Source organism: Oncorhynchus clarkii, chromosome 18 (genome assembly GCF_045791955.1).
Source record: "Oncorhynchus clarkii lewisi isolate Uvic-CL-2024 chromosome 18, UVic_Ocla_1.0, whole genome shotgun sequence".
Taxonomy (NCBI): domain Eukaryota; kingdom Metazoa; phylum Chordata; class Actinopteri; order Salmoniformes; family Salmonidae; genus Oncorhynchus; species Oncorhynchus clarkii.
In genome coordinates, this window is record NC_092164.1 from 14,356,630 (window position 1) to 14,384,557 (window position 27,928).

General features: G+C 41.4%; 1 protein-coding gene across 2 annotated transcripts; it reads left to right on the forward strand.

Moving 5' to 3' along the window:
- On the forward strand, nucleotides 1-27,469 carry LOC139373038 (paraspeckle component 1-like). Of its 2 annotated transcripts, XM_071113052.1 has the most exons (9): nucleotides 1-562; nucleotides 918-1,219; nucleotides 1,337-1,432; nucleotides 1,630-1,826; nucleotides 2,730-2,814; nucleotides 2,904-3,009; nucleotides 10,755-10,812; nucleotides 13,285-13,439; nucleotides 14,054-14,822. In XM_071113052.1, exons 1-9 carry the CDS (start codon nucleotides 146-148, stop codon nucleotides 14,288-14,290), a joined length of 1,653 nt encoding a protein of 550 aa, XP_070969153.1. In that variant the 5' UTR covers nucleotides 1-145; the 3' UTR covers nucleotides 14,291-14,822. The 2 variants fall into 2 exon arrangements, with proteins under 2 accessions (XP_070969153.1, XP_070969154.1); XM_071113053.1 differs by lacking the exons at nucleotides 10,755-10,812; nucleotides 13,285-13,439; nucleotides 14,054-14,822 and adding an exon at nucleotides 27,336-27,469.
- Nucleotides 27,470-27,928: the final 459 nt, after the last annotated feature.

The following is a 27,928-nucleotide window of genomic DNA, read 5'->3' on the forward strand; positions in this document are numbered from 1 at the left end:
AGTCATCGCCATTTTGAATTACAGCCGCACTTCGCTGGCTGTTGACTGAAAGGAAGGCACGATTTCTTCGTTTCTGAAACATTTCTGCGCATTCAAAGCTATACTTACTGGATACATATTGTGAGGGATTTACTTCGCTCTAAGTATGGCTCACCGAAATCTTAAACAGATCAACATTCAAAACAACGCACCGTCGCCGAAACCTCAGCAGCAGCAGCAGTACCACCAGCAGCAGCAGCACACAAAGCGTAACATGGACTCTCCAGGCATGGAGCGAAGGCCGAATGTTGCGGATGGGAAAACCCCACTACCAAAGCCGCCGACGGCTGCCAGCCCTGCGGCAGAGGGGGAGGTTGGAGCCGGAGAGTCGCAGGAGATGACGCTGGATATAAAGAGTTTCAGGAGACCCGGGGAGAAAACCTTCACGCAGCGTTGTAGATTGTTCATCGGTAACCTCCCGACAGACCTCACGGAGGATGATTTCAAAAAGCTGTTTTCCAAGTATGGCGAGGCTAACGAGGTGTTTATCAACCGAGACCGAGGATTCGGCTTCATTCGACTGGTAAGACTGCGTATTAGAGTAACGTTAATCAGTAATATCTAACTCCGTGGTGAAGGAAGCTCCTTTTGAATGTTGGCGTTTAGGCCGCATTAGTATCGATAGCCATCTGTTTCCCCTAGTTAGTTAGCTACGATTTATTACTCAGGCGGATGGGTCTGCCTCACCAGTTGTTAAGCCTACTCCTCCACCCGAAACCATTCATTACTTGATACATCGGGTCCCTTTGAAACATACTTGACTAGAGTTTGTGGTAACACTATCTAGGTGGCAATTCTCATTAATCAACCAAGACTGTATAAAAAAACGTTTGAAAGTTTGCTATCAATAGAGCCTAACCTTTGACCTGGTATTCTAGGAAACCAGGACGCTGGCGGAGATTGCCAAGGCAGAGTTGGACGGCATAGTGCTGGGGAACCGACCTATCCGGATCCGCTTTGCCACTCACGGCTCTGCCCTCACGGTGCGGAACCTTTCCCCCGTGGTCTCCAACGAGCTCCTTGAGGAGGCCTTCTCCGAGTTCGGCCCCGTGGAAAGGGCTATCGTTGTGGTGGACGACCGAGGAAGGCCCACTGGGAAGGGCTTCGTGGAGTTTGCCAACAAACCTTGTGCTCGTAAAGCCCTGGATCGCTGTGCTGACGGGGCGCTGCTGCTCACCACGTAAGACAACCAACGACTGCATTTACTTAGTTACCTGGTTTAAGAAATAACCCAAACGCACCAAATCAATTCCAAGCAGTGTGAGTGATCACTCCCATCTCACCATGTTGTCTCCAGGTCTCCTCGGCCTGCCATTGTGGAACCCACCGAGCAGCTGGATGAAGAAGATGGACTCCCAGAGAAATTGCTTGTGAAATCTGTACACTACCACAAGTACGTTATACACACAATCTCCTATTTGGAGTTTTACTCTCTGTACCAGTCTTGACAACCGGAGTTCTTTATCATAACCAGTATGAATTTGTTGATTTATTCACTTGCCTGTGTGTGTGTGCACCGTTCCACTTTCCTCGTGGTCTCCCTGCAGGTCTTAGTCCAGCCACTAACCCCTCTCCTCCCCGTCTCTCCAGGGAGAGGGAGCACCCCCCGCGGTTTGCCCAGCCGGGGACATTTGAGTTTGAGTACTCGTCCCGCTGGAAGGCCCTGGACGAGATGGAAAAGCAGCAGAGAGACCAGGTTGAGCGCAACATCCGAGAGGCAAAGGAGAAGCTGGAGCAAGAGATGGAGGCCGCCAAGCACGAGCATCAGCTCATGATGATGAGACAAGGTACACACACTCAAAGGAACCTCTCACACACACACACTGAGGAAGACACTCACTTCTCAAGGACAAAGTTAACATGTTACCTTTTGTGTTGTGCGCATATTCAACATTAGCAGACATAGCCATAGGCCTACTTCAAGTGTTGTCAGAAACTGTCACATGTGAATACAAAAAAACATTAATACCAAGCCAACCCCGTTCTCTCAGACCTGATGTAATACCAAGCCAACCCCGTTCTCTCAGACCTGATGTAATACCAAGCCAACCCCTTTCTCTCAGACCTGATGTAATACCAAGCCAACCCCATTCTCTCAGACCTGATGTAATACCAAGCCAACCCCTTTCTCTCAGACCTGATGTAATACCAAGCCAACCCCGTTCTCTCAGACCTGATGTAATACCAAGCCAACCCCTTTCTCTCAGACCTGATGTAATACCAAGCCAACCCCTTTCTCTCAGACCTGATGTAATACCAAGCCAACCCCTTTCTCTCAGACCTGATGTAATACCAAGCCAATACCCCGTTCTCTCAGACCTGATGTAATACCAAGCCAACCCCTCCTCTCAGACCTGATGTAATACCAAGCCAACCCCTTTCTCTCAGACCTGATGTAATACCAAGCCAACCCCTTTCTCTCAGACCTGATGTAATACCAAGCCAACCCCTTTCTCTCAGACCTGATGTAATACCAAGCCAACCCCTCCTCTCAGACCTGATGTAATACCAAGCCAACCCCTCCTCTCAGACCTGATGTAATACCAAGCCAACCCCTTTCTCTCAGACCTGATGTAATACCAAGCCAACCCCTTTCTCTCAGACCTGATGTAATACCAAGCCAACCCCTTTCTCTCAGAACTGATGTAATACCAAGCCAACCCATATTTCTCTCATCTTCTCTTTCTCAGACCTGATGAGGCGTCAAGAGGAGCTGAGACGTCTGGAGGAGCTTCGCAACCAGGAGCTGCAGAAACGCAAGAATATAGAGATGAGGTACGTGTGTGTGTACCTCCCACTCTATTTTCTACTCGTCACAAGGAGAGTCAGAAGTGAGTGTGTTAAACGTTCTTTCCTGTTTGTAGACATGAGGAGAGGCGTAGGCAGGAGGAGGAGATGATGCAGCGCCATCGAGAGCAGGAAGAGTTGAGACGCCAACCAGACGGCTTCAAGCCAAACTATGCGGACAACGTGAGTTCACCGGACAGACACACAAACATGCACACACAAAGTCTAACTTCATGAAGAGTGTGAATACACTTGGAGAACACACACACAGCCAACATAGACATTCACATCAGTACAGTCAGTATCACTCATTTCTAGGTTTCTGAATACACAAACTATCACACTTTTTTCTTCTTCTTCACACACGTTCATTCACATGATTCGGCGGATATGATAGGGATTTTTCGGGTCCATCGATCATGTTGGGTGCTGAGAATAGATGCCTAACAGTCCTACCACTCTACGTCACACTGATGATCAAGCATACTAGGGACAGGCACGGTTAATTAAATACCCGGATATCCCACCGAATGTTAGTATTCAATTACCCTAGTGTTCATTTTTTTAGATACATATTTATTTAGACCTTTTTTAATGATGAAAAAGCTTTGTCTATATTACATCGTCCTTGTGATATTTTTTATCTACAAAGAAATACCAGGACATTTGAAATTCTTAATTTAATTAAATTACAAATCTTTGAATGTAGTTTCTATAGCGGTGCGTTGAGCTACTGCTGGGTATTTAGCCCTCCAGGCTGCCCCGACTCGTTATGCCATTTCCCCCACTTCAAATAGCAATTACAGGCACTCCCTTCACAGAGTTTCCACTATACCTGACACAGTTCAATGCAAAACACTCACCAGAAAACCTTTTTCGTAGCAGAATCAGTTCTATCACGGCGAAAATCGGACTTCTTTCGCTGTTGCTGTTAGCCAAACTACCGGAAACGCAGTATCTCCTCTGTTTACCTCTGCCATGTGCATGTGCATTTTTCGACTATCCGGATATCTGGAAAATATAAGTGATGATATTATTTGAATGGTAAAATCATTTTGAATACCCATTCCTAAAGCATCCCAGAATGCTGCCTTTTTCTTTTCAAATAGTGTCCCATATCACTATAGGAGCATATATTTTCTAGGTAACCACAGATGAACATAGTGTACCGTAGTCCTGTGTGTGAAAGTCTAATAAAAATGTATTTTGGGTTGGTCTAGTTTAGGGTAGCCTACTACCTATTTAGTGCTATTTTTTATGTAAGTAGCATGTCACAATATCAACAGGGCTCTAGGTTTGGCTTTGGTATCTTCCAAAGACTTTCGCGTGAAAGACACAACCCTGATCTGAAATTGGCGTCAAGCCACTATTAATTTTCCTTCTTACGGGACTGATAGGTGTAAGCAGTGCAGCGATTGCTCAATCTAGCCCTCCAATGTGCTTAGGGTAGCAGCTGACGGCCACCATCTTGTTTACACCCATCTGGTTTCTTCAGATCTGCTAAAACCAAAAGAGAAAGGCTGAGGGGTTTTCATATTGGTTCATCTGTGTTTTACTGTGGTTTTCAGGGTGTATTTTTCTCACCAAACTGATGTCCAGCAGTAGCAGCCCTTCTAAGCCATGTATCCACAATACTAGCCTCACAGCCAGCGACATAAAACACCATGTAGCTGTCCCACGTTATACGTATCTCATCAATTCAAATGTCTGTTGTATTTACCTGGGTTTTAAACACCTGTTTTACTAAAGTAGTATGGGAGAGGGACACCTGCTAGAACAAAATACTGCTCTATCTCTGCTGAGTTGTCTGAAGTAAGTTAGATCCTGTAACCGACAGCTTGGCTTTCTTGTGGGAACGTTAAGAGGGGAGAGGCTAATGATTTGACAGACCCTTTCACCACAATGCTCATTTGTCATGCTTGAGTGTGTTCCAGATGAGAGTAACTTCACTTCCAGAGAGAGTCCTCAGAATAGTTCTAAGTTTTTCCATGAAGGCGATAGGGTAACTTGAATGTCAATCTGTTAAAATTTGAATGGCATGTCTAGAAATGGCCACTGTGCAAATGCTGTGTCCTTTGGTATCTTTATCTAATCACTTGACAAAAACACACAGGCAAAGAGTTGAGGAATCTGTCATCGGCTTTTTTGGGGTGGATTTTGGTCCCAATTTTCAGAACTTCAACAGTCTCCAGTCAACTTTTTCATCATTGCAACTCTGTGATCATGGGTTGGTGAACATACTGACATTCTCAGGAAACATGTGTTTATCTACTTAGCCCTTAGTGCACTTGTATTACTGCATGCCTGTGGATGTGATGTGTCTTATGATGTTGCTGCATAATAACTTTTCTTCTCTGTTTCTATTGTGTGTTGAGAGGCCGTAGAGAAAGAGGACCGGCTGGAAATATCGTCTGTTACAGCCACCCTTACACTACTCTTAGCATGTAACTGTTGCATAGTAGCAAGAGTTCAACTCCTACAGCTTAACCTAAAACAACCCGCACAAGGATTAGCTTAGCTCTATTGTCGTTACCCTTTACCATTAGTCTTGGGGGGGATGTTAGACTGGCGGCAATCTCAGAACATGCTCGCAAGCCTCACACACACTTACGAACAACACGTATACCTAACACACTTTTAGATTTACATTTTAGTAATTTAGCAGACGCTCTCATCCAGAGCAACTTGCATTCATCGTAAGAAAGCTAGGTGAGACAACCACATATCAGTCGTAGTAAGTACATTTTTCCTCAATTAAAGTAGTGATCAGCAATGTCAGTGCTAGTAGGAAAAGACGAGTGCAAGTTAAAAAATAAAATGAGGCTCCATCCCCTAACTTAATGTGCTATCGACCGAGGAATGAAAACCAAAAGGGGTGGTTGAATAGAAGTCCAGAAGACAAAGCTGAACTACAACTTAGAAGTCAGAAGTGTCTGGCATTAAAATAACTTTTAAAGATCTATCAATTGGGCGCCACTTTGTATTCAATGTGTCCCGTCATCCAGAGTGCCAAAGTTGTGCTCGTGTAAAACATACACAGGATTACAGTATATGTAGGCCTACTATTATTAGTGGCACTAGCAACAGTCTTCGCTTTAAATATTGTAAAAAAATATAGAAATAAAAAAAACAGACTTGTGGTTATGTAGCACACTACACTGTTTCAGATAGAAATACCATTCAAATGTCAAAATGTGTAGGCTGGTCTGGATTAAGTTGCTTGCATACAGGTTTTTTTCATAGCATATATACCGATTTTTTTTTATTTTTTACCCCCCCGTTTTTCCCCAATTTTGATCTTGTCTCATCGCTGCAACTCCCCAACGGGCTCCGGAGGCGAAGGTCGAGTCATGCGTCGTCTGAAACATGACCTGCCAAACCGCGCTTCTTAACCCCCAACAGCTTAATCCGAAAGCCAGGCGCACCAATGTGTTGGAGGAAACACTGTTCACCTGACGACCGAGGTCAGCCTGCAGGCGCCCGGCCCGCCGCAAGTGGTCGCTAGAGCGCGAATAGCCAAATGAAGTTCCCCCGGTCAAACCCTAACCCGGACGATGCTGGGCCAATTGTGCGCCGCCCTATGGGATTTCCGATCACGACCGGTTATGTGATACAGCCCGGGATCAAACCAGGGTCTGTAGTGACACCTCTAGCACTACGATCGATGCAGTGCCTTAGACCGCTGCGCCACTCAGGAATCCCAGCATATATACTTTTTAAAAGATTCAACTTTTTGTCCTTCTTAAAAACTTTGTAAAACAAGGTGACTTTTTACACATCAGCTACTTGAACACTTTCCCAACAATTTAGACAAAACTTAGAGGATATGAAATATTGGTCTTCTCTGCTATTCAAATCTGAAATTGGGAACGGAATTATCTTCTAACAATCAAACTATACAGCTGTTTTAGGAACCGCATCAACTACTATTTCTTCAATTTGACAAACTTTTGACTACTTTCATAAAAACTTAGTGTATGAAATCTTTAGTCTGCTTTTCAAATCGGAAATCAGAACAGCAAAATCTAATTATAACACTTACTCTAACTAACCTATGGCCTACCTATCTAAAACACTACTGCAATGTAGACTACTGCTACTAGTACTTCTGGGCTACTTACTACTACCTAGTCTCTCACCGAAGGCTACTATTCACTATTTATAAATCAGTCACGCCCTCTACTACACCAGACTTAAATTTAACACTAACAAGCTTCTAAACTTCCACCACTTGGTGTAACATATTCATCACCCCTAATTATAGCCTACAACTTTTCTAATTCCTTATGAGTAAAAATGTTGTAGTCTGAGTGTATTTACTGTATTTGTGGTGAAATATGTGATCTAACTCCCCTACACGCCAAAGTAATAAGGTTTTTATAGTTGTCTATCATAGTATGGGCTTATCAGACTAGATATTTTATCATTTAATTTTGGCTATAATTCTTCACTTAAGTAAAATGTTTTACATTTCCTCAACTACCACACAAATACTTTCAATGACCTAAAGCAAGTCCCACAATTTTTGATAATTGATAATTACCTTCTAGTTACTTTTTATGACAAAACAAATGTCATAAAAATGTTTAGTAGTAGTGCATACTGTACTTTGGGGAGTTTTTATCCATAAACATTGTGTGGAAATTGTTCCAGGCAAAAGACCTATATCTTGATCAATACTCAAGATTTAATTCCAACAAATACTGTTTGTTTTGTTTCTCGCTTAACAGTTCTCATTCTTTTTCCTTTAAAGTTTCTTGCATTTAATTATTTCAACATTATAGATGACAAACGTTTGTAATACTGTCACGTCATGTTAATTAACATGACATTTTAATATCCCATACTGCACTTACCTCTGTACTCAACAGAGACGAGAGAGAGAGAGTGTGTGTGTGTGAGAATTTGTTGCCGTGTGTGTTTGTCTGTGATTTGAATTTGTTTCTGTGTGTGTACTTAAACTACTTCATGTGCTTGTCTTGAGGGAGTGTTGTGTGCAAGTATGTGTGATGGAAGTGTTCGATCTTCAATGTGGACCATTTGCATTGTATTCCAGGTAAGTATATTCAGGTGGAGCTGTAACTATATAACTAGAACACAATTTGTCCCACTACAGATGAGTGAATGCAACCGGTGAAGGATATCGTTTTTAGTGTCCATCCCTCATTAACTATTTAAATGTAACATGATTTGAAATATAGTATATTAATATGGAATATATAATATATGTACTATTTACCCATGTTTACTTTGTTTTAGCTGGCCAGTTTAAAATTCACAGGAAACTCAGATTTTGCAACATATCTTAAGACATTTTGGACCAGGAGGTGTATTCTGTGGTTCTGCAATGTTTAGAATGTTGCTGGTAGAAATGCAATGTGTAGAGCTGACACTGTTCCCTATTACACGTTACAGAGCATGTCTGTTCTAAACAATGCTTTTCTATCTGTAACGCTTCTGACTTTGACAATATAACGTAGCACACAGGACTATACTGTATGTGTATCATATTTGTATGATGGTGTGAGTGAGCGAGTTAGGAGGATGTTGAGTGTACTTGCATATTATTTGTGTCTGTGCGAGTGTGTTGGGGGGGGTTGAGTTGAGTGATCATGTTGTGTACTTACAGGTGTGTGTGAGAGAGAGCAAGTGTGGGCATGTTTATTGCATGTCCTTTATGATAAGATATTTTATGTGAGTGTGTGTGTGAGGGGAGGTCAGTGTTGATAATGTGTGTGCTTTGTACAGCTTCATTTGTGCGTTTGTGTAGAGTACATATATATTTGTGTGTACTAATGTTTGGGTTGTCTGAACATCTATGTGTGGAGGGGATTTGGGGATTTATCTACTTCTCTATCTTTTGTCTTGCATATTTATCAGTAACCCTTATTCCTCTAGGCTGAAATCACCACAACAAGGTCACTTCAGTGTTTGATCAACTTTGGACTAAATCCATGTTATATTTTGGCTTAGCCCATATTAAGTTATATGCTCATCACATACAGACCGATATTGACCTTTTTAGATGGGCCTTGAGAATCCATACTGGACACATAGGTAACTTGTTAAGCAAACCTAGGAACTCAGATGATCATTCCGTATGTGCTCCTCTCTCACTAAATTCTTACATATCCAATACAGTATCATTCCACACACAGCTTTTGTAACTCCTCCTTCAGGACTTTTTCTATCACAGTTGGGAGAACATTATTATCCTTATTCCCTGGCTGTTGCTTATACAGTGAGGCAAACAAGTATTTAGTCAGCCACCAATTGTGCAAGTTCTCCCACTTAAAAAGATGAGAGGCCTGTAATTTTCATCATAGGTACACTTCAACTATGACAGACAAAATGAGAAGAAAACAAATCCAGAAAATCACATTGTAGGATTTTTTATGAATGTATTTGCAAATTATGGTGGAAAATAAGTATTTGGTCAATAACAAAAGTTTATCTCAATACTTTGTTATATACCCTTTGTTGGCAATGACAGAGGTAAAATGTTTTCTGTAAGTCTTCACACACTGTTGCTGGTATTTTAGCCCATTCCTCCATGCAGATATGTTTTGGGGCTGTTGCTGGGCTACACAGACTTTCAACTCCCTCCAAAGATTTTCTATGGGGTTGAGATCTGGAGACTGGCTAGGCCACTCCAGGACCTTGAAATTCTTCTTACGAAGCCACTCCTTCGTTGCCCGGGCGGTGTGTTTGGGATCATTGTCATGCTGAAAGACCCAGCCACGTTTCATCTTCAATGCCCTTGCTGATGGAAGGAGGTTTTCACTCAAAATCTCACGATACATGGCCCCATTCATTCTTTCCTTTACACGGATGTCGTCCTGGTCCCTTTGCAGAAAAACAGCCACAAAGCATGATGTTTCCACCCCCATGCTTCCAAGTAGGTATGGTGTTCTTTGGATGCAACTCAGCATTCTTTGTTCTCCAAACACGACGAGTTGAGTTTTTACCAAAAAGTTATATTTTGTCATATGGTCAGATGAAACCATTCTCCCAATCTTCTTCTGGATCATCCAAATGCTCTCTAGCAAACTTCAGACGGGCCTGGACATGTACTGGCTTACGCAGGGGGACAACTCTGGCACTGCAGGATTTGAGTCCCTGGTGGCGTAGTGTGTTACTGATGGTAGGCTTTGTTACTTTGGTCCCAGCTCTCTGCAGGTCATTCACTAGGTCCCCCCGTGTGGTTCTGGGATTTTTGCTCACCGTTCTTGTGATCATTTTGACCCCACGGGGTGAGATCTTGCGTGGAGCCCCAGATCGAGGGAGATTATCAGTGGTCTTGAATGTCTTCCATTTCCTAATAATTGCTCCCACAGTTGATTTCTTCAAACCAAGCTGCTTACCTATTGCAGATTCAGTCTTCCCAGCCTGGTGCAGGTCTACAATTTTGTTTCTGGTGTCCTTTGACAGCTCTTTGGTCTTGGCCATAGTGGAGTTTGGAGTGTGACTGTTTGAGGTTGTGGACAGGTGTCTTTTATACTGATAACAAGTTCAAACAAGTGCCATTAATACAAGTAACGAGTGGAGGACAGAGGAGCCTCTTAAAGAAGAAGTTACAGGTCTGTGAGAGCCAGAAATCTTGCTTGTTTGTAGGTGACCAAATACTTATTTTCCACCATAATTTGCAAATAAATTCATACAAATCCTACAATGCGATTTTCTGGATTTTTTTTCCTTCTCATTTTGTCTGTCATAGTTGAAGTGTACCTATGATGAAAATTACAGGCCTCATATTTTTAAGTGGGAGAACTTGCACAATTGGTGGTTGACTAAATACTTTTTTGCCCCACTGTATAGCTGTGTGAGTGTTGTGATGTGTGAGGAATCATCCTACACATGTCCTAATGGTCCTAGTAGTTATTGTCCACAAGGTTTACGGGTGCACCACTCTTCTTCACTTCTTCCAGAGAGAACAGGAAATGAGAATGGGTGAACTGGGCCCTCGTGGAGCCATTAATATGGGAGGTAGGGTCATAATGATGACTCAGCACTGACTGGTCCATAAACAACAATGAACTACCCCCTCCCCCTTTCGGTGTCTACAGATCTAAAGGAACTGGGAGGGTGTTGGCCATATGGCTAGGTTTGTGAAATTCTGGTAACTTTCTCAATTCCCAGGGACTGGGATTCCTGGAAAGCCTGGGAATTTGAGGAAAGTTACTGGAGTTTTGCCGCCCCAGCCATAAGGCAGAAGTTCCCCCTAAGAAGGCTAGGTGGAGGCACCGCCATATTGTGTGCACCTGGCTAGTTCCTTCAGGTCGGCAGACATTAAAGGGCTCGGAGCAGGGCTAAAGATATATTGTGAGGCTCTGAACGGGATGGGCTGTGTGAGGTTCATGGTGGCTCCTTCACCACTTCATGATTGTAACCCGGGGCTGCACATCACCTACATACTGTGTGTACTGAAGTACTAATACTACTGGGGGAAATATGCTCATGTGGTGTAGTCTGAGAACATGCTAATTATGTTTTTGTGTCACTGATTAGATATGTGAGTGAGAGTGACTAGGGTGTAAGTGTGTTTTGGGGGAATGTGAGACTGAAATAATCGTGGAGGGGTAAAAGTTATCGATCACTTTGCAGCAATCCTTTGCAGTGATCGATAACTTTAACCCCGCCACGATTATTTCAGTAGATATAGATATAGATATATAGATATATATATATATATATATATAGATAGATATGACTAAATGGTGTAACTCAGTTTTAATACATGTACAAAACTCCTCTTTCCTGACAAGAAATTATGGCCATGCCTTTTCTATTTTCATGAAAAATGAGTTTTGCAGTCGAACTGAAATTGACTTAAATTTCAGTCATGGGATTTCTTTTGTTTTTACCCCTGATTTGTGTGGAGAAACTGAGTACATCAATTCGTAGAAAGTCACATCTACCTTTTTTTAGTGTGAATTTTACATGATGACTTCACTAATGATCTTTTCATTATCAGGTCATTTGTTATTTAGTCAACTGGTTGAAGTAAACCATTGTTTTCTTTAGTCCTTAATGTTTTATGCAACTTCACTTTTGCCCGTTCTGCAGACCTACTTATTTATCGTGCCACACATGTGGAAGGTTACCTGATTCGAACAATAGATGAGGCCCAAACAGAACAAACATTTTGTATCAGCAGTAGCCACCAATCCCAACACTTGGTAAACGTTCTTATCTACAAGCTTAGAATACACCCATCCCTTTGTTTGTATTTACATTTTATCTGTGTGTATGTTTACTACTTATAAACATAATGGTGTGCGTTGTTCAATGAGATGGTGCATTATTTTTATTGAGGGGGGGGGGTTTGCAGTATCATTTCTGTGTACATATACCATCTAGGAAATAGTTTATCTTTTCATTTCCAGCAGTGTGGGTGGGTGGAGTCAATTCATAACTAATACAGCTGTCTCATTTAGTACCTAGAAAGCATAATGAACTCTTTACTCGTGTTTCCATTAGTAGTTGATGCAACATTTTCTATCTTCTTAATTTAAAAAAAAAAAGTATTTATTAAATGACTTGTCATCCTACTGATGATTTTACAGTGTTCTCAAAGACCTGTGTCATATGGCTGTGAATGGGGTTTTGGGTCCGGGGTTGAGTATTTGGCAACGGTGATGTGCAGTCACGGTTTTTAACCTAGAAGCAGAACTGGGTGATGGTGTTCTTTCGCCTGAAATCGGAAATTCATCCAGACTATCTGAGGGCCTCTCACAGCTTGTCCCACTGTTTTACTGTAATGGAACTCTTGCTCTGTTGATTTTATGGTATGATGCACTGCTCCTGTTCCCAATGACCTGTAAATAGTCTGTTGTAGGCATCTATATGCTAACGTTGGTTTTTGGTTGTTCAGCTTATATTAATACAACTTAACCAATTTTAAGTCATAGCCTAATGATTACAGGTGCTGTAGACTGTTAACCTGCCATATGAAATCATCAACAAATGATGTATGTTTTTAAAAGGGTTTTATATATATATATATACACTAAACAAAAAATAAATGTAACATGCAAACATTTCAAATATTTAGCTGAGTTACAGTTCATAGAAGGAAATCAGTCAATTGAAAAATTCATCAGTACCCCAGCTCATGTAACATGGGACCAACATTTTACATGTTGCATTTCATTTTTTGTTCAGTGTATATATCGATATGGATATCTCACCAAAGACTAACAAAATTTGATATGTTTTCAATTGTGTACCACCGGGCTCAATATTGACTTATTTTTCCCTATCAAACTAGGAAACAAAACATTTGACACCTACATAATTGGCATTGCTTGTGTGACCAACAACCAACGTTAGCTAGCTCTGTCAGCCCTGAGAGATTTTTTTTACACCACTCTACAACAACAAACAGTGCACATGGGGTGTGATGGGTGGGGTTTACTTCCAGTGTGACCAAACGATGCTACGTTGTTTTGCGTGTAGATGGGTTTAACCCCGCCTCTGTTGCCGGGGCCAGTGTAAACCAGGGACCCCCTCAAATGATGGGCATAGGCATGAGCGGAAGGGCCGGAGCCATGGGCCCCGAGGGAACTCCAAACATGGGCGCACCAAACATGATGCCAGACAATGGAGCCATGGTAATGTATGCGCTAAGATGGGCGCTTACACTCAACCTCCTTTTTAATTTCTCTCTCAATAACTCGCTCTCCTTAACCTGCTCAACCCTTGGTGTTGAATAGAAACTACAGTGTATTGTTTTCAGGTTTTAACCAGTGGTGAGAGGAGATGCCAGAGGCTATTTAGATGCTGCTTATGGATATTACATTCCAAGGTGTTTTGCCAGTGACTTTGATTTTAATAGTTTATGGTACAGATATCTCATCCAGCTGGTCTTTTCTGGCATCTTTTCCCCTACCATTGTGATATCTTTAATCATGATATCATAGTATCCCGTGGTGGTTAATAATAACATTTACTCCCCTGATTTCACTTTTCACATCATGAGGTTAGTGCAGGTTAGGAAAGGGATTCTCATAGCTTATATCAGCTCTGCACCCATAACTAATGGACTGATTCCTCTCTCCCTCTTCTGACTCTGCCCGGAACTCCTCTGCTTGCCTACTTTGACGTTCGGAACGCCTTCTCATTGCCTCGCCAAAACGAACATTGTTATTGAATATCCCTCCCATCTGATTCTTCTGCATCTGGACTGCTCATAATATCTCCACCAACCTTTCCCTTTATATTGTAGCTGCGCAACGATAGGTTCCCCCAGGGGGCTCCTAATCAGATTGGTTCGTCCCCCATGAGTGGCCGTCCAGGTGTCGAGTCCCCTCAGCAGCAACAGGCAGTGGGGGCAGGGCTTATGGGGGCAGGGCTTATGGGGGCAGGGCCTGGACCTGCAGTGGGGGGGCCAGCAGGCTTTGGGAGGGGAATCCCTGTTGTGGGAAACTATGAAGGGCCTAACAACAAACGTCGCAGATACTGATTGTGTTATGTTGACATTTTTTCAACGGTGTACCCCAAGGCTCAATATTCGGATCTCCTGCTTCTCCTTTCTCATTATGTAAAATAACTGATTTATTTTCTCGTCAAATGTTTTTTTTTGTTCTTTTAATTTGGGCTGATTATTTCCCTCGGCTTCTTCATGTGTCCCGAATGTTGACTTAGGGGGAAAAAAATAAATAATTATATCACAAGCCAGGCCCAATGTTGATTGAAAAACACAAATCTTCAATGTTGGCCGCCAAAGGCCAATATCAACTGCGATGTATCTTGATGTAGTCAGGTCTGTAGATGGCTTATAAACTTCTGTATGATGTCTTTTCTTGCTTTTTGCTATCAGTATCCTATCCTCCTGTTATTGTTGTTTTCAGTAGATCCTAGTAACAAGTGAAGACCTGCATTGCCTCTGCAATGGTTAGCTTACTTTGATTTCCTCCCGTCCATGGAATGTATTTCCGGTACATTGCATCCTGTAGTAGTTGTTTGACTAACTGCAATAAAACTGTGAAATGCCATTTTGTGAATACTAAGTTGATTGAAGTAAAAAAACAAACACAAACTATTTTGTAGCCTCTAGATATTTTGGGATTTTCTCACCCTCATCCTTGTTTCAAGTATTGTGAACTCAAACTAATCTTTTAATTTTTCAGAGCAGAGAGCCAAAATGATGTCTGTGTAAAACATGCACAGCCTTATGTTGTCACCCAGAGTCACATTTGTTTAGCTATAGCACACAATATTTTACAAAGCTAGGTTTTAAAGGACCATAGAGTTTTCAGTCTGCTTCGTGTTTTCTTTTTTGCCAAGGAAAATCTGCTATCTTAGTATTGCGATACTGGTATCGGTACAACGCTATTGGGTGTATTGATCCTCAAGCAGGCAGAATACCCATATCGGATATTCTGATCAATACACTGGAGTTTAATTTGAACCAATAGGCAACTCAACATTTTGTTAGTCATTTCTCATTCTTTTTCTGTATATTTAAAGTTTCTTGTATTTTAATTAACTCAACATTATAGACAAACTTTTGTAATATCGTGTTAATTAACATGACATTTGAATATCCCATACTCGTGCACTTACCTCTGTACTCGAGCAAGAGAATTTGTGTTGCCGTGTGTGTGAAGAATCATGTGCTTGTCTTGAGTGAGTGTTGTGTGCAAGCATGAGGAAAGTCTTTGTGACGTGTAACATTTGCATTATATTTCAGGTAAGTATATTCAGGTGGAGCTGTAACTACACTACATGCCAAAGTATGTGGACACCTCATCGAACATCTCATTCCAAAATCATGGGCATTTAATATGGAGTTGGTCCCCCTTTGCTGCTATAACAGCTTCTAGGAAGGCTTTCCACTAGATGTTGGAACATTGCTGTGGGGACTTGCATCCATTCAGCCATGAGCATTTGTGAGGTGGGTCACTGATATTGGGCGATTAGGCCTGGCTCGCAGTCGGCGTTCCAATTCATCCCAAGGTGTTTGATGGGGTTGAGGTCAGGGCTCTGCAGGCCTGTCAAGTTCTTCACACCGATCTCGACAAACCATTTATGTATGGACCTCGCTTCATGCACGGGCATTGTCATGCTGAAACAGGAAAGGGCCTTCCTCAAATGTATTTATTTTGATTGAATATCCAAAACATACAATATACTTGCAGTGAAGCCGCTCAACAACTACACCACACCAGTCATCCAACAGACTCCCATTCAGGATGACACAAGGCCAAAAACAGGGACCCAGATCAATGTGTATTTTCAGCCATTCCTGAACCTAAGACCAGAAACAGGCTTCCTGAGGGCAATACCAAAATAAATTGTCTATTGATTCTGTATCCTCACAACAAAATCTGCAGAGCTTCAATGATTTTATGCCCCAAATATTCAACGTTTTGTTGGTGGCAAGAATTCTGTATAATAATTTTTGCTGACGAGCTTGAAGTCTTGAATCTTGCTTCGTTTTAAAAATCAACTTAAACACCCTGTACCATGGAATCGGTATATCAAAAAATGTCTTCCCAACTATTTTGCAATCTGTATGGCACAGTTGTCAACATCCTGGTCCTCAAATGAAACTGGTATACTTTCTTATTTGTTCTGTTTTTATTCTTCTGACAGTTTTTATATTGGGCAGACAGATAAGTTCCCTACCACCTCCCGCTGCCACCTGCCTTCTCTGTTTTTGGGGTAACGCTGTAATCAGTTGCTTGTACTCTTGGATTGAGCAGACCTTCTTGTACAATTCTGATAACTCCATGAAAGACACAACTACCATTCCAATTTACAATATACTTTAAGTACAAAATACAATTTTCCCATAAATACAGGTATTTTGACAACCAGCACATTTTTAGTTCAGCCATAATATTTGTTAGAACAAATATTACATTTTCAGGGGGATGAAATTGTAGTCAGCTCTGCAATGCTTGTTTGAAAAAGAGAGATTTTGAAAAAAAGTATAATTTTCAATTCATTGAAAATGAGACATGGCTATCTGCAAAAAGACTTTAAATATTGGATGAGCTTTTCTTAATCTACTTGAGAACCATTTAGGGTTCAAGTAAAACTTTTGAACTGGTGAAGCTTTTAGAGTGGTTTAGTGCTTTTATATTTAATACTCTCAACCCACCCTATTCATTATATGCTTTATTTTGTCTGGTTTAGCGTTGTCTGGTTTAGCGTCCCAGATAAAGCAAAATATTTTTTGCTCATGATTTGAAAAACAAATCATCAGGAGTAGGCAGTGCCGTAAGTGAGTAAACAGAGTTAATCAGGGCGATTTTTCCACAAATAGACAGGTATTTTCCTCTCCATGGTTGCATGATCTTGTCTAGTTTTCTATTTTTCTATTGAAATTCATTGTGGAGGGCTCATATCTTTTGTCATATGAATACCAAGTATGTCAACTTCACCGTCAGCCAATTTTATAGGTAAACTGCAGGGTAATGTAAAAGTTGTATTTTTTAAAATCCAATATGTAATATTGTACACAATTAGATTTTAGTCCAGACAAATATAGCTTGTGGACTTAATATAAAACTTGAGTCATTGGCATACATGGGCACCTTTGTTTTTAAGCCTTGGATTTCTAATCCCCTAATGTTATTGGATCTGATTTTAATAGCTAGCATTTCGATGGCCATAACTAATAGATATGGTGACAGCGGACACCTTTGTTTAACTTCTCTTGGCAATTCAAAACTCTAAGTAGCCGATATTTACTATTTTACACCTGGTGTTACTATACATTACTTTTACCCATTTTATAAGAGAATCACCGAAATTTTAAAAATCCAGTCTTTATCAAAGGCCTTTTCAAAATCCGCTATAAATACCAGGCCTGGTTTCTTAGATATTTCATGATGTTCTATTATTTCTAGTAGTTGTCATATATTATCTCCAACGTATCGTCCATGTAAAAATAAACCTGCCTGATCAGATGGAGCAATACCTGGTAAAACCTCTTTAATTCTGAGTGCTATGCATTTCGCTAGTATTTTTGCATCACAACATTTAAATGTAAGGGGCCTACAGTCTAAAAAAACGGAATCTTTATATTTGCCATCTGGGTCTTGTTTTAGTAATTAGTGAAATCAGACCTTCCTGCTGAGTACCTGACAGACTACCATTTCTATAGGAGTAGTTAAAACAATCTAACAATGGAGCTTTTAGTATATATACAGAGGGGAGAACAAGTATTTGATACACTGCCGATTTTCCTACTTACAAAGCATGTAGAGGTCTGTCATTTTTATCATAGGTACACTTCAACTGTGAGACGGAATCTAAATCTCACATTATGATTTTTAAGTAATTAATTAGCATTTTATTGCATGACATACAGTGGGGCAAAAAAGTATTTAGTCAGCCACCAATTGTGCAAGTTCTTCCAATTAAAAGATGAGAGGCCTGTAATTTTCATCATAGGTACACTTCAACTATGACAGACAAAATGAGGAAAAAAATCCAGAAAATCACATTTGTAGGATTTTTTTATGAATTTATTTGCCAATTATGGTGGAAAATAAGTATTTGGTCAATAACAAAAGTTTATCTCAATACTTTGTTATATACCCTTTGTTGGCAATGACAGAGGTAAAATGTTTTCTGTAAGTCTTCACACGCTGTTGCTGGTATTTTGGCCCATTCCTCCATGCAGATCTCTAGAGCAGTGATGTTTTGGGGCTGTTGCTTGGCAACACGGACTTTCAACTCCCTCCAAAGATTTTCTATGGGGTTGAGATCTGGAGACTGGCTAGGCCACTCCAGGACCTTGAAATGCTTCTTACGAAGCCACTCCTTCGTTGCCCGGGCGGTGTGTTTGGGATCATTGTCATGCTGAAAGACCCAGCCACGTTTCATCTTCAATGCCCTTGCTGATGGAAGGAGGTTTTCACTCAAAATCTCACGATACATGGCCCCATTCATTCTTTCCTTTACACGGATGTCGTCCTGGTCCCTTTGCAGAAAAACAGCCACAAAGCATGATGTTTCCACCCCCATGCTTCCAAGTAGGTATGGTGTTCTTTGGATGCAACTCAGCATTCTTTGTCCTCCAAACACGATGAGTTGAGTTTACCAAAAAATTATATTTTGGTTTCATCTGACCATATGACATTCTCCCAATCTTCTTCTGGATCATCCAAATGCTCTCTAGCAGACTTCAGACGGGCCTGGACATGTACTGGCTTAAGCAGGGGAACACGTCTGGCACTGCAGGATTTGAGTCCCTGGCGGCGTAGTGTGTTACTGATGGTAGGCTTTGTTACTTTGGTCCCAGCTCTCTGCGGGTCATTCACTAGGTCCCCCCGTGTGGTTCTGGGATTTTTGCTCACCGTTCTTGTGATCATTTTGACCCCGCGGGGTGAGATCTTGCGTGGAGGGAGATTATCAGTGGTCTTGTATGTCTTCCATTTCCTAATAATTGCTCCCACAGTTGATTTCTTCAAACCAAGCTGCTTACCTATTGCAGATTCAGTCTTCCCAGCCTGGTGCAGGTCTAAAATTTTGTTTCTGGTGTCCTTTGACAGCTCTTTGGTCTTGGCCATAGTGGAGTTTGGAGTGTGACTGTTTGAGGTTGTGGACAGGTGTCTTTTATACTGATAACAAGTTCAAACAGGTGCCATTAATACAGGTAATGAGTGGAGGACAGAGGAGCCTCTTAAAGAAGAAGTTACAGGTCTGTGAGAGCCAGAAATCTTGCTTGTTTGTAGGTTACCAAATACTTATTTTCCACCATAATTTGCAAATTAAATTCATAAAAATCCTACGATGTGATTTTCTGGATTTTTTTTTTCTTATTTTGTCTGTCATAGTTGAAGTGTACCTATGATGAAAATTACAGGCCTCTCTCATCTTTTTAAGTGGGAGAACTTGCACAATTGGTGGCTGACTAAATACTTTTTTGGCCCACTAAGTATTTGATACATCAGAAAAGCAGAACTTAATATTTGGTACAGAAACCTTTGTTTGCAATTACAGAGATCATATGTTTCCTGTAGTTCTTGACCAGGTTTGCACACACTGCAGCAGGGATTTTGGCCCACTCCTCCATACAGACCTTCTCCAGATCCTTCAGGTTTTGGTGCTGTTGCTGGGCAATACGGACTTTCAGCTCCCTCCAAAGATTTTCTATTGGGTTCAGGTCTGGAGACTGGCTAGGCCACTCCAGGATCTTGAGATGCTTCTTACGGCGCCACACCTTAGTTGCCCTGGCTGTGTGTTTCGGGTTGTTGTCATGCTGGAAGACCCAGCCACGACCCATCTTCAATGCTCTTACTGAGGGAAGGAGGCTGTTGGCCAAGATCTCGTGATACATGGCCCCATCCATCCTCCCCTTAATACGGTGCAGTCGTCCTGTCCCCTTTGCAGAAAAGCATCCCCAAAGAATGATGTTTCCACCTCCATGCTTCATGGTTGGGATGGTGTTCTTGGGGTTGTACTCATCCTTCTTCCTCCAAACACAGCGAGTGGAGTTTAGACCAAAAAGCTATATTTTTGTCTCGTCAGACCACATGACCTTCTCCCATTCCTCCTCTGGTTCATCCAGATGGTCATTGGCAAACTTCAGACGGGCCTGGACATGCGCTGGCTTGAGCAGGGGGACCTTGTGTGCGCTGCAGGATTTTAATCCATGACGTCGTAGTATGTTACTAATGGTTTTCTTTGAGACTGTGGTCCCAGCTCTCTTCAGGTCATTGACCAGGTCCTGCCGTGTAGTTCTGGGCTGATCCCTCACCTTCCTCATGGTCATTGATGCCCCACGAGGTGAGATCTTGCATGGAGCCCCAGACCGAGGGTAATTGACCGTCATCTTGAACTTCTTCCATTTTCTAATAATTGCGCCAACAGTTGTTGCCTTCTCACCAAGCTGCTTGCCTATTGTCCTGTAGCCCGTGCAGGTCTACAATTTAGCCCTGATGTCCTTACACAGCCCTCTGGTCTTGGCCATTGTGGAGAGGTTGGAGTCTGTTTGATTGAGTGTGTGGACAGGTGTCTTTTATAGAGGCAACGAGTTCAAACAGGTGCAGTTAATACAGGTAATGAGTGGAGAACAGGAGGGCTTCTTAAAGAAAAACGAACAAGTCTGTGAGAGCTGGAATCCTTACTGGTTGGTAGGTGATCAAATACTTATGTCATGCAATAAAATGCAAATTAACTACTTAATCATACAATGTGATTTTCTGGATATTTGTTTTAGATTCTGTCTCTCATAGTTGAAGTGTACCTATGATAAAATATTACAGACCACTACATGCTTTGTAAGTAGGAAACCCCCCCCCCCCCCCCCCCAAAAAAAGCAAAATCGGGAGTGTATCAAATACTTGTTCTCCCCACTGTGTGTGTGTGTGTGTGTGTGTGTGTGTAATATATACATATATATATATATTTAATAAAAGGCTTGATAGACCTCTACTGGTATGCCATCAAACCTCTACCGGTATGCCATCCCCAAACTGTTGCCATAAAGTTGGAAGCATAGAATCGTCTAGAATGGCATTATATGCTGCAGCAATAAGGTTTCCCTTCACTGGAAATAAGGAGCCTAGACCGAACCATGCAAAACAGCACCAGACCATTATTCTTAGTCCACCAAACTTTACAGTTGACTATACATTGGGGCAGGTAGTGTTCTCCTGACATCCGCCAAACCCAGATTTGTCCGTCGGACTGCCAGATGGTGAAGCGTGATTTCATCACTCCAGAGAATGCGTTTCCACTGCTCCAGAGTTCAATGGCGGCAAGCTTTTACATCACTCCAGCCTACGCTTGGCATTGCGCATGGTGATCTTAGGCTTTTGTGCGGCTGCTCGTCCATGGAGACCCATTTCATGAAGCTCCCGACGAACAGTTTGGAACTCTGTAGTGAGTGTTGCAACCGAGGACAGACAATTTCTACATGCTTCAGCACTCGGCTGTCCCGTTCTGGGAGCTTGTGTGGCCTACCACTTCGTGGCTGAGCCATTGTTGCTCCTAGACATTTCCACTTCACAATAACAGCACTTACAGTTGACCGGGGCAGCTCTAGCAGGGCAGAAATTTGACAAACTAACTTTTTGGAAAGGTGGCATCCTATTACAGTGCCACGTTGAAAGTCACTGAGCTCTTCAGTAAGGCCATTCTACTACCAATATTTGTCTATGGAGATTGCATGGCTGTGTGCTCGATTTTTATACAGCTGTCCGCAATGGGTGTGGCTGAAATAGACAAATCCACTCATTTTGAGGGGTGTCCACATACTTTTGTGTGTGTAACTATGTATGGGTGTCTAACTAGAACTCAGATAAATCCACCACAGATTAGTGAATGCAACTGGTGAAGGAATTAGTGTCCATCCATCATTAAGTATTTTAATGTAAATCATGATTTTCAATATAGTATATATGTTTAATTTGTGTTAGTTGGCCAGTTTTTTAAATTCAGAGGAAACTCTCATATCTTGCAACATCTTAAGACATTAAATTTAGATTTTTGGACTAGGTGTATTCTGTGGTTCTGCAATGTTTAGAATGTTGCTGATAGAAATGTAATGTGTAGAGCTGACACTGTTCCCCATAACACCTTACAGAGAATGTCTATTCTAAACAATGCTTTTCGATCTGTGACTCTTCTGACTTTGACAATATAACGTAGCATACAGGACTATACTGTGTGTGTATATTTGTATGATTGAGCGAGTGGGGAGGATGTGTCGAGTGATAATGACTTGCACTTACAAATGTTTGAGAGGGAGTGATTTAATGGTATGTCCTTCAAAAAGGTCATTTGTGATTTTGGTAGTCTTATGTCATGCTGACTGCAGGAATGTCCATCAGAGCTGTTGCCAGGGAATTGAATGTTCATTTCTCTACCATATGAGGCCTCCGTTTTAGAGAATTTGGCAGTACGTCCAACCGGCCTCACAACCGCAGACCACGTGTGACCACGCCAGCCCAGGACCTCCACATCCAGCTTCTTCAACTGCAGGATCGTCTGAGACCAGCCACCCAGATAGCCAATAAAAGTGTGGGTTTGCACAACCGAAGAATTTCTGAACAAACTGTCTGCACAAGCTCATCTGAATGCTCGTCATCCTCACCAGGGTCTGTTCGGCATCGTAACTGACTTCAGTGTCAAATGCTCACCTTCGATGGCCACTGGCACGCTGGAAAAGTGTGCTCTTCACGGATGAATCCCGGTTTCAACTGTACTGGACAGGTGGCAGACAGCATGACGTTGTATGGGTGAGCAGTTTGCTGATGTCAATGTTGTGAACAGAGTAACCCATGGTGCCGGTGGGGTTATAGTATGGGCAGGCATAAGCTATGGACAATGAACACAATTGCGTTTCATATATAGCAATTTGCATCCACGGAGATACCGTGACGAGATCCTGAGGCCCATTGTCGTGCCATTCATCCGCCGCAATCACCTCATGTTTCAGAATGATAATGCACACTCCATGCCGCAAGGATATGTATACAATTCCTGGAAGCTGAAAATGTCCCAATTCTAAAGTGACCTTCAGACCTACCAGACGTGTCACATATTGAGCATGTTTGGGATGCTCTGGAAGTCCGGATCAACGTGTACGACAGTCGGTTTCAGTTCTGGCCAATAACCAGCAACTTTGCACAGCCATTGAAGAGAAGTGGGACAACATTCCACAGCCGCAATCAACGGCCTGATCAACTCTATGCAAAGGAGATGTCACGCTGCATGAGGCAAATGGTGGTCACACCAGATCCTGACTGGTTTTCTGAACCACTCCTCTACATTATTTTTTTAAAGGTATCTGTGACCAATCGATGCATACCTGTATTCCCAGTCATGTGAAATCCATAGATGGGGTGGCAGGGTAGCATAGTGGTTAGAGCATTGGACTAGTAACCGGAAGGTTGCAAGTTCAAATCCCCGAGCTGACAAGGTACAAATCTGTCGTTCTGCCCCTGAGCAGGCAGTTAACCCACTGTTCCTAGGCCGTCATTGAAAAACATAATTTGTTCTTTAACTGACTTGCCTAGTAAAATAAAGGTAAAATAAAATAAGGGCCTAATGAATTGATTTAAATTGACTGATTTCATCATATGAACTGTAACTCAAGTCTTTGGAATTGTTGCATGTTGTTTTATATTGTTCAGTGTCATTTGGGCCAAAACAAATGTCTCAACAGAAAGAAACAAAACTGGTTTCAAGTTTTGAACATGCTTATATTGCAGTAATTACCAACAATGGTGGGTGCCTTTTTGTAGGCCCACACAATAAAAAAAGACAGTTCAAACATAATTTAGCCAACAAAAATGTCTCGGCAAAGAAACAACACACTATTTGCAATAATAATATACAATACTAAAACAAATTATAATCCGTTCGAAAATAATAATTTCACTATACTATACTTTGTTGCTAATGGAGATCCTATTCAAAATCCTATAACTTTAATTTTACGTCAATGAAAAAGGCATCCATCTTCGCAATCAATAGTAGCCTAGGCTAGGGCTGTTGTGGTGACCGCGGTCACGAGTCATGAAGGCAGTCAAATTCCACATGACCGTTTAGTCATGGTAATTAGGCTTCTCCAAGCTCTGATAGTGCTGCTGGTCATTAGTAGCCTACCAAACGTGCTAACTGCCTGGTACTCCGCACTCTATTGTCCCTCTAATCACTCTGACATCAATGCAAATGTATTCAAATCGAATAAAACACTCATGAAAGCCCATTCGCTCATGTTGCGCAACCTTTCTATAGGCTATGCAATTGAGTGACAAAACAGAGTGATGGCCGCTAATAAAAAGTCCCATCAGCTTTCTATAGGCTAGGCCTACTATATTTATTTCTCAACTTTCCTAATATTAAGCACATTGCTTCTCTTTACAACAGCAGTATAGTGTACCTGGCTGGAATGAAATAAACCACAGGGAAAAGCATCCTCTATTCGTTATTTAAGTGCATAGATGACATGTATTTTTTTCCTGCTGCCCCTGTTTTGATACAGGTGCATGATAATGGTCCATTCTAAATCAAAACAAATGTCACACATTATTTAGTATATGTAAAGACAAGAATAAATCAAGAATAGTCTGATGGATGACAATATTATAAGCTTATCAATTTTTAATTATATATTATCACTTGTGAATGATGCCCAGCATATTTCATAGCCCTTAGGCCTATAAGTATTCATAAGGTTTGTGTCACAACTAAAGTGGCCAAATAACATCTTAAAATGAAGCACATTAATCTGCTTTACAAAGGCTGTAGCGATGCAGCGCGTGAGTTTCAAGTTTGGGGAAGATCATTTTCACCATTAAAAATGCACTTTTTTAATAAAAGCATTACATGCATAATTGCATTTGCGGTCACTTTTGATAATGGTGTTTTCCACTAATGGAACATTTGTGCTTATGTGAAGAAATAGCCTAATAGTTAATAAACATTTTAAGCTAGGCCTAATGAACTGCTAGGCCTAATGAACTGCAAAAGCACTAGGCTATGTCAATCTACTATCCCTCATAGTACAAAGGTTGACCTATTCTATTCAGTGCGAGAAATAAATATTCCAAACAGTCTGGGACAGTTGTGGGATGCGATAGATCCTAAACGAATACAACCACTAGCATCAATTTTATTTATTTGTTCATGCAATGTGGCTGATGCAACAGATCAAAGCATTTAGCTTAAAATGTTTATTAACTATTAGGCTATTTCTTCACATAAGCACAGCAATGCACACATGGTAGTAGGCTATAAGCACGAATGTTCCATTAGTGGAAAACACCATTATCAAAAGTGACCGCAAATGCAATTATGCATGTAATGCTTTTATTAAAAAGGTGCATTTTTAATAGTGAAAATGATCTTCCCCAAACTTGAAACTCACGCGCTGCTTATGTATGCCAGTTAGGCACTACAGCCTTTGTAAAGCAGATTAATGTGCTTCATTTTAAGATGTTATTTGGCCACTTTAGTTGTGACACAAACCTTATGAATACATATAGGCAGGCCTAAGGGCTATGAAATATGCTGGGCATCATTCACAAGTGATAATATATAATAAAAAATTGATAAGCTTATAATATTGTCATCCATCAGACTATTCTTGATTGAAGTTTTTATTTTATTTTAAATTTTCCCCCATTTCTCCCCAATTTCGTGGTATCCAATTAGGCCAAGGCTCCTTTCACTCGTTCTCTCCGTCTCCACATCAGAAGGCACATGTGAGGTGAGCAGCCGAACCCAGTTTCAGCTATACATAAGCTATACATTTGATTGAGTTGCAATTGGCTGACACATAACAAGCTTGCATAGTTATCATCACCTCACACACACATTAAAGAGGACGGTTCTGGTCGGTAAATCATTTTCAATTGCACGTACCTGAGACCGTGACAATTATCAGATCTGAGTCAAAAGTCTGAATTTAGAACCCGCTCGGGTCTCTGGTCAGATCTCAATATTTCAGGCCTGTTGGACCTGTGAAGACCTCTGTTGTCTGTTGACATGCCACTAGTATTGATGAAATAACAGCATTTCTGTAGCTTGTTGGTTGCCTAGCAGCAGGACTGACAAACACTGCTTTAGGGCCATTTGTTCCGTTTAACACAACAGTCCTTACAACATACACCTGTCATTAGTATCCTGAATGAATGTTGTTTCATTGTCCTCTGTGACATGACATACTACCAATCCACTTGGTGGAATCCACGGTGTATTAGTAGAATGAAGGATGAATTAATAAGTGAGTCAATGAATGAAGGATGCTTGTCCTTCAAGTGGATATTACCTGGCGACCATCTCGCACATCTCAAGGCCGCAGCACTGTCTCATTCTAAAGGGTGGGTCTGATTTGTCCTGTTTCACTAAAGCATGTACCACATGGAGTTTCGTATTGCATCTGACACACACACACAATTATCTCTATCGATATGTGTTTGTCATCTACAAAACGTGCACCCAGAGGGGGTCCCAGGACCGAGTTTGGGAAACCCTGATCTACTTAGTAAATGAACCTCATCTATCAGTACTCATAAGCCCATTGACATATCAATATAACGAGTAATAATGATGGCCTGTTTTACAGATGGAGGTCCGGTGTTGAAACAACCCCATGGGTGCACAACTATGCTCCTTGAAGGCAGCTGGTTTTCATCCTAGTGTAATATCAGGGGATGTATTCAGTGAGGTGAAACAGTGACCATTTCAGATCAACATCGAAGTTAATGAGAAGAGCTGACATGATTTACTCATCTAATGACAGACAACCATATGTTACATTTGAGTCATTTAGCAGACGCTCTTATCCAGAGCGACTTACAGGAGGAATTAGAGTTAAGTGCCTTGCTCAAGGGCACATTGACAGATTTTTCACCTAGTCTCTGGGATTCAAACCAGCAACCTTGTGGTTACTGGCCCAACACTCAGTAGGCTACCTGCTGCCCTGTTCTAATCTATACAATGTATTTCTGTCTGTAGAGGTTTTCCTGGGTTGGGATAGGTCGACTGGTGTGGAGGTGGTTTTAATCATGTCATTGTCTCCCTCTGTTCCCCAGGTGCAGTCACTCTACATGCTACAGATATGAGACCAGAAAACTGGTTAAAAACAACAACATTAACATTGCTCTTCAGTGTTACCTCATTCCAACTGTTTTTATTGGGATTCCCTACAGGTAAGTGTTGCTTTTTCATCCTATTTATTCTTCAACACAGTGTTATGTCTCTTATTACAGTAAATAAAAAATACAGCTTTCAAAAACCAAGTGTTTGGTGCCTTATTCCTTTATTGATTGATTTCAGAGGTAATGACAAATGAGTGTGACTTGTGTATGATTCTCATGCTAGTATTGTTCTGCTTAGAAATTCAGTTCATTTAAACTTGTTCTATGAATTAAGCAAGTTTTGTGTGAAAAAATACTCACTTAGGACTGTTAGATTTGATTAGGAAGCAATAAAAAAAACAGGCCAACTCAACGTTGGTGTCTTGGTCTTGTCTTGGGACCCTCATTGACACTGAAAACAGCTCATACTGCTCAAAGATCACAATACTGCAAAAATACCATAACTTGTGAAATCGTTGGGAATTTATCCGATGCCTATCTGTGTCACAGATGTGGCGTTATAGCAAAATAGCTGGAAATTCAGCGTA